Source organism: Thalassophryne amazonica, chromosome 21 (assembly GCF_902500255.1).
Source record: "Thalassophryne amazonica chromosome 21, fThaAma1.1, whole genome shotgun sequence".
Classification (NCBI taxonomy): Eukaryota; Metazoa; Chordata; class Actinopteri; order Batrachoidiformes; family Batrachoididae; genus Thalassophryne; species Thalassophryne amazonica.
Window position 1 is genome coordinate 22,193,529 of NC_047123.1, and position 13,719 is coordinate 22,207,247.

Below are 13,719 nucleotides of genomic sequence, written 5' to 3' on the forward strand. Positions count from 1 at the left end.
GCAAAGGCTGTGAATACTTCTTAGGTTTAATGTGCAAAAATATCCTTTTCACATTGTCATTATGGGGTATTGTGTGTAGAATTTTGAGGAGAAAAGGCATTTCATCCTTTTTGGAATACGACTGTGGAAAAACGTGCAGCACTGGATGCGCACGGAGTTTATAATATTTAACCAAGACCACGTCTGTCTGCAGCGAAGAGTTTGTTCGCGCACAAAACACATTATAATTCCCTTTACCCCCCCCCCCCCCCCCAACAATGAGGGTGCACTGTCGCGCACTCCCCGCCCTTTCTTCTTGCATGACGCGCAGCTCCGACGCGGAGGTTCGCACACACCCAGCAGCAGCAGACACGGAGCAGGAGAAACCCTCAGCTGCAGTTTATGATTAATTCATTATTTTCTCTCTCTCTCCCCGTTACATAAAAAATATTACAAAACAAAGTAGGCTGCATGCTGCCCTCGCATGGAAAACGATCCGAGGTCCGCGGAATGCAGCAGACGCAGGGAGAAGCTCCGCCGAAGCGCATTGAGCACACATTGAACCGAGACGGTTGAAGTTTTAGTGTGCGCGGAGTAACGTTACTCCCCGCGGGCCAGCGTGGACTGATGATGGCCCTAACGGTCCACCTGAGGACGGTCACCCACCTCCGGGGGAAAGGAGACAGGATGGCCAAAGTTACATTCAGAGGTAGGATATTTTTTTGGAATAAATCAATGGTCCAGGATGCGTAAAAACTTGGGGATTCCCCTCCACGGATCGCGCGTTGCCACGTTCCAATGCGTTTTTATTCAATCAAGAGTAAATCGAAGTCGACCATCCCTAAATCATATGCACTGTTTGATTTATCTCCTCTATCATATGCTGATTTCTTCTTGCACCTTCACGTTCCACTTGTCCAAGTTTTCGGCTCATTATTATCGATTCCCGAAAACGCTCCGGCTTAATGAGGAATCGACAAGCGTTTTTGCAACTCCGGTGATCACAAATAACCCGGAGTTGATTGATCTTCGTGGGTTGGTGGTGGTGTTATTCTGGGGAAGTCACAAAGTTGGACTTTGTGGAGCGGATGTGCACGCGCCCACACGGCGGAGTGTTTCAGCACCTTGGAGAGCGATCAGTCCGCTTCCTCGCGGATGACAGGTGTCGAATCCCAGCTGATGCTGCTGCTGCTGATGTCAGCATCTGTAGGATGGTTATGAGAACATCCCAACCCCACCCCCACCTCGTGTGTGTGCGCGTGCGTGCACCGGGGAAGGCATGTGCGCTACTGCCGCAGTGGATCCACCGGAGGCTTGTCTGTTACGCACACCGTGCCATCCAAGTCCAGAATTCCAGCTCTTGCACTCTGTTCCCTGGAGTCCAGCTGTCAACACCTGCTAAAGTTTATCTGCTTCGATTCTCAAATTCCACTGCTCCTTTAATGCAATTCCAGCTGCAAACAAGAGCTTGTTTTGTTGGCGTAACATTCCGTGTAGGATGCATGAATGAAACCGGCTACTACTATAATTGTTCGTGGTGTTGATCCAACAAGATTCTGGAAACATTCCTGCATTCCTGATCCTGGCCTCATCACACCACTCCGAAATTGCCTGATCTGGGCAATTTTCTTCTAATCTTCCCTAGTCCATCTTTTCTATTTTTAGCTGACGGGACTGACACCCGGTGTGGTCTTCTGGTGCTGGAGCCAATCTACTTCATCAATGAACATGTTGTGCATTGATAGATGCTCTTTAGTATACCTCGGCTTGATCAAATGGTTATTTAATTTATTCTGTTTGTCTATCAGCTTGGACCAGTTGACCCGTATTGTAAGACCCTCAGCCTTCAAGAAGGCATTTTCACCCAGCGAATCTCTTCTCATTGGATTCTCAGTAGATCCCAGTTGAGCAGCTCACCAACAACTGACAAAATTGTTCAAACTCACTTAACTGTAGTTTGAGTTCTGATGCTTGGATTGAATTTCAGTAGGTCGGTGTGCATAAACTGCTTTAATGCAGTGACTTTCTAGATAACTGGCTGATTACAGTAGATATTTGCCTTAATGTGCAGTTGAACAGTTGGTTCTATTAAAATTAAAGTATGCAAAACAGCTTCCATTCGACATTACATCGCAGTATAGGCAGTTTTTTTTTCTTTGCTGCTGTGCGTCATTGTTCCCTCATGCAATCTTCATAAATGGCTGCCTGTGCAGTTCTGCTTTGCCACATGGGGCAGTACTACATACCCTTATTGGAAAATGTAGTTTAACCCTCAGAGCACGAATGAAGCTTTCCTCTGTCTTGGTCATCTTTTCATCACATATCTATTCATAGTTCATATCTTAAAATAGTGTTGTACATGCATATATGCACATTCAGAAAGCTTTGATTGTTCTGAACATTTTGATATGCAACACGTGAGCATTATACTAAAAGAAATACTTTAGAAAGGGGATATTTTTAAAGGTATGGTGAAATCATAAAAATGTTATCATGGGTGTAAGGGATGAGTATTGTAGAGTGGCAGCAATTAGCACGGCACGTTATTGCTTTAAGTAACATAATCTATCGTTTGTAAAAAGGGCTTGGCTTCCTATCTGCCGAAATTGGCCCACATTTATTGTTTGATATAAGCATCCAAGTTCTTCGCAGTTCAGATGAACATGAGTGCATTGAAACATCTCTTTGTCATTTGGTAGTCATTATTCTCTTCAGTGCTCTGGCCAAACATGCAGCAGAATATATAAAATCCAGGCTTTAGTTGAAGGATTCAATTGTACATTTTTCATGATCAGAAAAATGTTTCATTAGATCAAATAAAAACTTGAGGTTGCTGAGTAAATTAAGAGCTACATCAAAGCCTGCAGCAACTTTACCTTGCAAATAATTTGACATCCAAATTAAAAAGCTACAACAAATGATGATGATAATGATCAACATCATCATCAATCAAAAAATGTTAGTGTATTTAAGCTTTCCTGAACAAGTTAGCAGTCACAGGAAGAACATGGAGAGGGTCCACTGGTCCTAACCTCTTTATATTATTTGATTATGTATATTACACCCCCGAACTGATTTTAAAGTTCACCCTAACCCCTAACCCTAACCAGGACTAGTGGACCTAGGATTGGTGTACCCTAGAACTAGTGGGCCCTAGGAGTAAGACTAGTGGACCCTTGGACTAGTGGACCCTAGGAGTAGGACTAGAGGACCCTTGGACTAGTGGACTCTAGGAGTAGGACTAGTGGACCCTTGGACTAATGGGCCCTAGGAGTAGGACTAGTGGACCCTTGGACTAGTGGACTCTAGGAGTAAGACTAGTGGACCCTAGGACTAGTGGACCCTAGGAGTAGGACTAGAGCACCCTTGGACTACTGGGCCCTAGGAGTAGGACTAGTGGACCCTTGGACTAATGGGCCCTAGGAGTAGGACTAGTGGACCCTTGGACTAGTGGACTCTAGGAGTAAGACTAGTGGACCCTAGGACTAGTGGACCCTAGGAGTAGGACTAGAGCACCCTTGGACTACTGGGCCCTAGGAGTAGTACTAGTGGACCCTAGGACTAGTGGATCCTAGGAGTAGGACTAGTGGACCCTAGGACTAATGGACCCTAGGAGTAGGACTAGTGGACCCTTGAACTAGTGGACTCTAGGAGTAGGACTAGTGGACCCTAGGAGTAGGACTAGTGGACCCTTGAACTAGTGGACCCTAGGAGTAGGACTAGTGGACCCTTAGACTAGTGGACTCTAGGAGTAGGACTAGTGGACCCTAGGAGTAGGACAAGTGGACCCTAGGACTAGTGGACTCTAGGAGTAGGACTAGTGTACCCTAGGACTAGTGGACTCAAGGAGTAGGACTAGTGGACCCTTGGACTAGTGGACCCTAGGAGTAGGACAAGTGGGCCCTAGGACTAGTGGACTCTAGGAGTAGGACTAGTGGACCCTAGGACTAGTGGACCCTTGAACTAGTGGACCTAGGAGTAGGACTAGTGGGAAGTTCCCAAGAAGAAAAAGCCATTTCTAAGTGAGCTACATGTTAAACCAGCTAACTAGCTAGGATACCTACAAGAAATTACAGTGTTTATCCTGTCCAGTGTTGCCTTACAATTGTCACTCTGTTTTCAGAGCACTTTATATGAAGATAGGGATGAAATTTTTTATCAAATCAGACATGTTATAGCTATAATAGCCACTGTAGTGATGTGCGAGGATGACCATTGCAATACGTAGGCCCAAATAGCTAGTTAGCTAGTGTGGTTGTGAACAATTACACGAATGAGTGTATTTGTAATGCTTTCGTATAACTGACTGAAAATTATATTATTCTGTTTTTGAATAATGGTGAAATATGATAGACAGCTCCAAGAATGGTCTGTTACCATAAAGTAGAACACAATAACTAGTTAGTCGAGCAATAAGTTAACAACTATGTGAAAGGAGTATGTTTATATTATCCCGTATTACAACTGACTGAAAAAGACATTCATCTTGTTTGGTAATAGATGCTTCAGTCAAACAAAATTTCATGCTAACAATTTTTTTTCTTGAAAAAATTGATACTGACAATTTGACGTTTGCACAAATAACACAAAGACAAATTCCTTATTGGTGGAAACCCACTTAGTAGTAAATCTGATTTGGATATCTATACTATCAGCTAGCTGGGGAATAGACATCAATAGAGAAGAAAGAACTTTAGTGGAGGTGATGGTCTAGTGGTTAAGTTGTTGGGCTTGAGTCCAGAAGATCATGGGTTCAAATCCCTGCCTGACTTGGCCCTTGGGCAAGGCCTTTAATCCCCTCTTACTCCTGGTCTGTAGTGAGCGCCTTGTATGGCAGCACCCTGACATTGGGGTGAATGTGAGGCATAATTGTAAAGCTCTTTACAATTATGTAATAATAATTAATTATTACATAATTGTAAAGAGCTTTGAACGTCTGATGCAGATGGAAAAGCGCTATATAAATGCAGTCCATTTACCATTTACTGATCCCTTGGGAAGACTCCCTCAGGGAAATTGAGGTTCCATCAGAATTGTATAGCAGCACACAGGGTAAGAAGCACACAGAGTACTAAAAGTGAAAGTAAAAAAGAAAAACAGTTTGCAAATATAAATATAAATACACAATATAAATACCAGACATACTGATCGATACTGGTTTACTGTCTGTTCCTCTCATTCCTGACCTCTGTCTTCCTGTTACTCCTCCTCACAGTTCTTGTTGCAATTCTTCTACTCCTCCCCCCGAGTGAGGAGTAGAAGAATGCACTAGTACCACGCATTGCCCAGTCCTCCATGCCATGGAACTGCTATGGGTACTATATATGGCTACCACCCTGGCAGACAATTGATTCATTCCCATTTCTTGAAAGTAACCATCTATCTGCTGCAGCCAGATGAAATGTGGATGTCTCCTTGACCTAACATTGAGGCGAGACTGGATCATGTCCAGAGAAAAATGCCACGTGGTGAAATATAATGGCGCTGACACTCCCTCACCATGCAAATTATACTCTATCTGAGTCTCCGTAAGTAGGCATTCTTTTGACAGTGGTACCCAGTGATCCTACGAAGGGAACTAGTACCAGCAACATCCATTCATTGCCTTGATCACTGGTTGGCATCCAAGTCTCACAATCGGACAGTAAGATAGGAAGCATCAGGACCTGCATTTTGTCAAACACCCTTGCAGCAACCTCCTGCCTCCATAAGCTCTTCCAAGCAAAGCGAGACTTCCTCACTGGTCAAGGACTAAAGATGAATGAACTTGTTGATGAATTTGATGTTAACTGGAGCTCACAGTTTGATTGAAGATAGACACTCCTTGTTTTTGCTGCTTTCAGACTCTGCGAGCGCAATGCGTCATTCTTTATTAAAAGAAACAAAGACATTATTTCCACTTGAGTTCAATTTTATCTGTATTACGTAACAAAATATTTAATTTCAGCTGCTTGATGAACTGCTTCCCGTCGCTTCACTCAATCTTGTTCCAGCTGATATCCATACGGCTGCACCATCTTCCAGCTTCTTGGACTGATATAAAGTCTTTGCCACATTGGCAGCAGCCTGGAGGCATCATTGAAATTCATTTTATAAGCTCAGTGAAGCTTTGATTTAGTTTTTTTTTGTTTCCTCCCATGCATCCTGTGGAATACACTGGGAAAGAACACCATTGTATGTTTGTAAATGCTTTATGAGAGAAGATAAAAAGAAATCACAGTGTGGAGGAACAATGCGGAGAAGCTCAGCGGCGGGCAGGTGGACTTTGAGCACAGCCGAAGAGTGTCTGCGCTGGATGTTTCCTTTGTTTGGGCAGGTTTGAGTCCTTCAAAGCCTTGTTCCCTTCTCATCACTCATTCCTTTTATCTGTCAAAAATGAAACAACGCTCTTGTTTCTCCTCTTTTATTCCACCAAAGCTTCCTTTAATGCCCCTCTGCACTCTGTTCTCTGGCGAATTATCACTTTATGCCAAGGCCAAAGCACACGAGCAGAATTTCAGGCTACTGTGGAGCACCTTACGTAAGCCTCCTGTAATTTACCAGCATGACAGTAATGCGTCTTTTTTAAATAACGTGGGAGGAAATGTTTCTGACATTTAACACTAAATTGCATTGTAAAATTGGTTGAAAAGACGTGTGTGGTGTGAGGGATGACTGATTGCCAGGTGGTAATAATGCATCACTACTTACACAGCTTCATGGCGGAATGGCACAAAGAAGGATTTTCTTTACAAATAAATGAGAAATTACAGTTTGCTGCTAGGCAGATGGGAGACTCAAGCCTAGATCTTGTATTAAAATCCTCTCGTGCCATTCCACCATTGATGCATTGGTGTCCCAACACATTAGAGTTTCACTTAAGTGTTGCGCCACAATGCATCATGGTGGAATGGTAGCGCAACACATAAGAGTTGCATCATCACGCCACCATGACACAGTGGTGGTGACATATGAGTTGCACTTATGTGTTGCACCACCAGTGCATCATGGTGGAGTGGTAGCGCAACACATAAGAGTTGCATCATCACGCCACCATGACGCAGTGGTGGTGACGTATGAGTTGCACTTATGTGTTGCACCACCAATGCATCATGGTTGAGTGGTAGCGCAACACGTAAGAGTTTCACGTACGTGTTGCACCACCAATGCATCATGGTGGAGTTGTAGCGCAACACATAAGAGCTTCACGTACGTGTTGCACCACCAATGCATCATGGTGGATTGGTAGCGCAACACATAAGAGTTGCACCACCATTCCACCATGATGCATTGGTGGCAACTTATGATTGGCACTTATGTGTTGCGCTACCACTCCATCATGATGCATTAGTGGTGCAACACATAAGAGTTGCGTCACCACTCCACCATGATGCATTGGTGGTGACGTCCGAGTTGCACTTTTGTGTTGCATCACCAATGCATCATGGTGGAGTGGTAGCGCAACACATAAGAGTTTCACATATGTGTTGCACCGCCAATGCATCATGATGGAGTGGTAGCGCAATGGTGGTGACTTATGAGTTTCACTTACATGTTGCACCACCAATGCATCATGGTGGAGTGGTAGCGCAACACATAAGAGTTGCATCACCACTGCACCATGATGCATTGGTGGTGACTTTCGAGTTGCACTTTCGTGTTGCATCACCAATGCATCATGGTGGAGTGGTAGCACAACACATAAGAGTTGCGCCACTGCTCCACCATGATGCACTGGTGGCAACTTATGATTTGCACTTATGTGTTGCCCCACCATGATGCATCGGTGGTGCAACACATAAGAGTTGCGCCACCACTCCACCATGATGCATTGGTGGCAACTTATGATTGGCACTTATGTGTTGCACCACCATGATGCATTAGTGGTGCAACACATAAGAGTTGCATCACTACTCCACCATGATGCATTGGTGGTGACTTTCGAGTTGCACTTTCGTGTTGCATCACCAATGCATCATGGTGGAGTGGTAGCACAATACATCAATCAATCAATCAATTTTTTTTTATATAGCGCCAAATCACAACAAACAGTTGCCCCAAGGTGCTTTATATTGTAAGGCAAGGCCATACAATAATTATGTAAAACCCCAACGGTCAAAACGACCCCCTGTGAGCAAGCACTTGGCTACAGTGGGAAGGAAAAACTCCCTTTTAACAGGAAGAAACCTCCAGCAGAACCAGGCTCAGGGAGGGGCAGTCTTCTGCTGGGACTGGTTGGGGCTGAGGGAGAGAACCAGGAAAAAGACATGCTGTGGAGGGGAGCAGAGATCGATGACTAATGATTAAATGCAGAGTGGTGCATACAGAGCAAAAAGAGAAAGAAACAGTGCATCATGGGAACCCCCCAGCAGTCTACGTCTATAGCAGCATAACTAAGGGATGGTTCAGGGTCACCTGATCCAGCCCTAACTATAAGCTTTAGCAAAAAGGAAAGTTTTAAGCCTAATCTTAAAAGTAGAGAGGGTGTCTGTCTCCCTGATCTGAATTGGGAGTTGGTTCCACAGGAGAGGAGCCTGAAAGCTGAAGGCTCTGCCTCCCATTCTACTCTTACAAACCCTAGGAACTACAAGTAAGCCTGCAGTCTGAGAGCGAAGCGCTCTATTGGGGTGATATGGTACTACGAGGTCCCTAAGATAAGATGGGACCTGATTATTCAAAACCTTATAAGTAAGAAGAAGAATTTTAAATTCTATTCTAGAATTAACAGGAAGCCAATGAAGAGAGGCCAATATGGGTGAGATATGCTCTCTCCTTAATAAGAGTTGCGCCACTGCTCCACCATGATGCATTGGTGGCAACTTATGATTTGCACTTATGTGTTGCACCACCATGATGCATTGGTGGTGCAACACATAAGAGTTGCGCCACCACTCCACCATGATGCATTGGTGGCAACTTATGATTGGCACTTATGTGTTGCACCACCATGATGCATTAGTGGTGCAACACATAAGAGTTGCATCACCACTCCACCATGATGCATAGGTGGTGACTTTCGAGTTGCACTTTTGTGTTGCATCACCACTGCATCATGGTGGAGTGGTAGCACAACACATAAGAGTTGCGCCACTGCTCCACCATGATGCATTGGTGGCAACTTATGATTTGCACTTATGTGTTGCCCCATCATGATGCATTGGTGGTGCAACACATAAGAGTTGCGCCACCACTCCACCATGATGCATTGGTGGCAACTTATGATTGGCACTTATGTGTTGCACCACCATGATGCCTTAGTGGTGCAACACATAAGAGTTGCATCACCACTCCACCATGATGCATTGGTGGTGACATTCGAGTTGCACTTTCATGTTGCATCACCAATGCATGATGGTGGAGTGGTAGCACAATACATAAGAGTTGCGCCACTGCTCCACCATGATGCATTGGTGGTGACTTTCGAGTTGCACTTTGGTGTTGCATCACCAATGCGTCATGGTGGAGTGGTAGCACAACACATAAGAGTTGCGGCACCACTCCACCATGATGCATTCATGGTGCAACACATAAGTGCAACTCTTATGTGTTGGGCCACGAATGCATCAATGGTGGAGTGGCATGAGAGGATTTTCATACAAGATCTAGGCTTTGGTGTTGCTCATAATATGGTACCTGTATAGTGAAAAGATCATTGGATCCATAACAGAACCCTGAGGAACACCACATGGCACCAGAAAAGAGTTACACTTAAGCAAAGTTTCTCCAATCTCATCTACAAAAGCCTATATAATATACTTCAAAGTTGCTGTGGATGTCTTGGTGGCTTTCCTCACTAGCCCTCTTTTTGCACAATCACTCAGTTTTTGATAAGTGCCTCATCTAGGCAGATTTACTGTAGAGCATCCTGCAATTTCTATTACTTCATAATTGATGTAAAAGAACTATAAGAAGTATTCAGTGATCTGGAAATGTTCAAAAATTGATTTGCTAATTTGATGAAAGAAAACTGAACATAAAAGTGATAATTTGATTGTGTTATCCTAAAGGGAGCCTGTACTTATGCATTATATTATTTTGTGTATATATATATATATATATATATATATATATATATATATATATATATATTGTTTTTCATGCTGTAGAGATCTTTCATGTGAAACTAGGTTGTGAAATTTATAGGACAGAGGAGCCTGATTTCTTTCTTTCCTATTTAATTTATTTATTTATTTTAAATATGTCATAAAAATTGAACTCTACAAAAGCCAAAAGGTGCCCAACCCTTTGCATGCTACTGTATGGATCCAGATATGTTACAGTGAATGAAGCATTTATACAGGGTTGTTATCAAAGTTATTATTATTATTATTATTATTATTATTTTTTTTTAAAAGACAGCAATCCTGCATAATACTGTTCATCCTGATGGAAAAGTCGAGGGTGAATGCGATGGTGTACAATCTGAGCTGTAGATCAAAATTCTGAAGTCAGAACCTCTGTGAATGTGCCACAAAAATACAGTTTAAGCACAGAAAATAATAAGTCAGAGACTCTTTCTGCATCTAGCAGGATCTTGTAATGAATACGATAGAACATTATTAATGTCATCCAAACATCAGGGTTGTGATTAAAATTGCACGGCTTTCTATGTGCACGTGTGTGTAAATATTTCTCTACACTTTTGTTGTATATGTGCAATCAATCAAACATCAGCATTCACACAAAACCTCAGATACACAAAGCAAACAGCACCATTCAACTGAACACAAAGCGACCAGGTGAGTGCAGCAAGGAGCCAATCAGACTCGCGAAAGTCGCCCTATGACTTGTTGAGTACACAATGTGCCAACAGATTATTAGTTTCAGAAAATCCTTGTCTTAATTTGTTATGTGAAACTGTCTATTTCTCTGTGCCTGTTTGTCACATTTATGGTTGAACATTTTGTAATCATTTCCTGCTAACTGCATTTATACGGCGCCTCGGATCCCGTCTCATATGTGTATTTTCCAGACACTTGGGTCATTAATTCATCTATTCACTTTATTTTGCCTTCAATGGGATGCATGTAAACACATTTCAGACAGCAACAGGATTAATTAATCTTCATGAATGACTCTTATTAAGATGATTCATCATTTGTTTATCAAACGTATCTACATATCTTAGTTAAAAAGATTTTGTTTGGTTTTGAATCTTGTAAAATAATATTACTATTAATGTCATACTCAAAGTTGATATACTGACTCATATAATCATGTATAGCAAATACTGTTTTAACTGTTGACATACAACAACAAAAGCTCCGCCTCCTTTAGTTTTTAAACTTAATTCGAGCACAGTGAGTAAGATTAATTCAGATAATTTGAGGGTGTATTTATGGAGTTTGTGAGCTCTGTCATGGGTGCCGTGCCATGTCAGAGCCTTAAATGTTCAAATCTCTTCAAACAACTTGGAACATAAACGTAAAAGTAAAAAGTAAATTATTAGTAACTGGCAGACGTTCATTTCCTACATAGTTACATAGAGAAGAGAATGCAACATTACTTGGTTTAAATAAAATGTGCAGTCCAGTGTCATCTGCATAATAACCTAAGGGGATTTGGTGTTGCTCATCATACGGTACCTGTATAGTGAAAAGATCATTGGCTCCGTAACAGAACCCTGAGGAACACCACATTGCACCAGAAAAGATATAAAACTATTAGTTCACAAAATTCTATTAGAGATATATGATGCAAAGCCAAGGAAGTACAGAAAATGCCAACCCTTCAATGAGGATCCTGTGGTCAAAGGTGTCAGATGCATTCAGGTGATGAAGAACAATAACTGGGTCCTCTGCATCTGCTTTCGATCAAATGGTATTGACCACCATGACATTAATAGCGAAATTATTTACACTTGTCATCAAGTTGCCTTTCTCAGTTGTAATGCCAATGTTCAGCTCGAATGATTTTTAACTTCCAATATCTCCCTCACCTTTCAGGTCTATCCTTCTACAGCCGTGTTGCAGAGAACTGCGAGGAGGTTGCACACTTTAATGAGGTTAGTGTGTTTATTTCCTCATTCATACAGAACCCTGTCTTCATTTAAAAACAACAAAAAACCTTAATATAAACCACAACCTTTGGGTTTAAACAACAGATAACATTATATTCACAGTTACTGGGTCTTGCTAATAAACCAATATAGTTATTGGTATACATAAAGTTGGTAACATTGGTAACAATGGAAACATTGTTAGACATGGAAATGATGTCTCTTACATAACTAGTTTCAGTTGTCTAATACATGTTTTTGGCTACACGCATTAAAACCAGTTTTAATTGATAGGAATCACCCAGTCTGTCCATCCATCTATCTCGTTAGCACAGCTCATCCGATACCATTTCGTGGATTTCAGTGACACTTCAACTAACGGGGAGATAATTGGACTTTTTTTTTGCATTTGTCAGTGAGTGTGCATAAACAGACTCATTTCGTTTTTCAGTGTCGTGGTTGGTCCTTTTGCTTTCTGTCTTAGTGTATAGTTGTGAGACTTGGATGCTAACTAGTGACCTTGGGCAAAGACAAGATGTCTTTGGTACTAGATCTGTTTGAATGATCCTTGGGTACTGTTGGAATGACTTGGGAAGACTAAACTGAGGTGTATCACTTGGATTGTGAGGGAACATTGGCTACAGTGGCAATGTGGTGTGTTTCTCTTGGCCTGATTAAGCAAGCAGGTGCCTCAATGCTGAGGACCCCAGAAGTTGGTGAAGGCCAAGGCGATGCCCACGTTTCACCTGGCAGGAGTGGAGATGGTTACCTTTGAGAAGTAAGGATGGACTGGTTGTCTGCCTGTCTGGGTAGTTGCCATCTAGGACCCCTCAGAAACATTTTATGGTGTGGTGGACGTGGTGATGCATGATACCAACACATGCCCTCAGACTTGAGATGTGATGGCATGGACCTGCTATGTTTGAAAAGTGCTTTGAAATAGTATCTGCTGCTATAAACTAGAAAATGTAATGCAATGCTAAAATACCATTGGCCGTATGAGCATAACAATAGGAAACAGAATGTGACTTTTGACCTCTTAAAATGGGTCCAGATTAGTCAGCTTTGAACTTGTCCAAGGTCTGTGTCCCAAGAATGCTCCTTGTGAATTTGAAAACCCTGGCAGCAATAGGAATGGAGTTATGCTGAGCACAGACAGACGGATGGACGCAAAGTCTTCGCAATACCAGATGACCATATTTTGGCCTCGGGTAATAAAATGGACTTGACTTGAAAAAGTTTACCACCTTGCAGCCCAGGAAGTTACTTTATTCAGAGCATTACCATGATGTTAGGTCGACCTTCAGAACCAAATTAAGTCCACTGGTAACCTTCTTATCACTGTAGCAGCTGTGGAATTGTCAAAAATGTTTCCGGTAGTGTGCCTGCAGGTTCCTGTCACATGGGAAAACTAGTTGGATAATGGATTCGCATGCAAAGAGTCATACAAAGGAGTGAAAATGGGAAAAAGAGGAGACGTGAGGGATTGCTAGAGAGAATGGAAAAAAATCAACATAGAGTAAAAGCAAGAGACAAAGCTGAAGAAAGGGAATAGCATCAGAATTATGTAAGAAAAACAATAGAGCGAGCTTCAAACCTGCACATGCCCAGGGGAAGCTTGGCTCCAGTTACTGAGAAAAACCGTAAACTGTGCTTCTTGCTTTTACAGAGAAAAGCCATTTTCCCTTTGATGAGCTCACAGAGTGCGGCTTCCTTTGCTGATAACGCAGACCTTTTGGTTTCAGTCCAATCAGGAAAGTGGC

At 42.4% G+C, this 13,719-nt stretch overlaps 1 protein-coding gene across 1 annotated transcript in view; it reads left to right on the plus strand.

The window, feature by feature from the left end:
* Positions 1 to 365: 365 nt before the first annotated feature.
* otofa (otoferlin a) overlaps positions 366 to 13,719 on the plus strand; it is a 243,711-nt gene continuing 230,357 nt past the window's right edge. The window contains exons 1-2 of the mRNA XM_034161625.1: positions 366 to 688; positions 11,904 to 11,962. Coding sequence (XP_034017516.1) covers positions 607 to 688; positions 11,904 to 11,962 — 141 coding nt within the window. The 5' untranslated portion in view covers positions 366 to 606. The remainder of the gene's footprint in view (positions 689 to 11,903; positions 11,963 to 13,719) is intronic.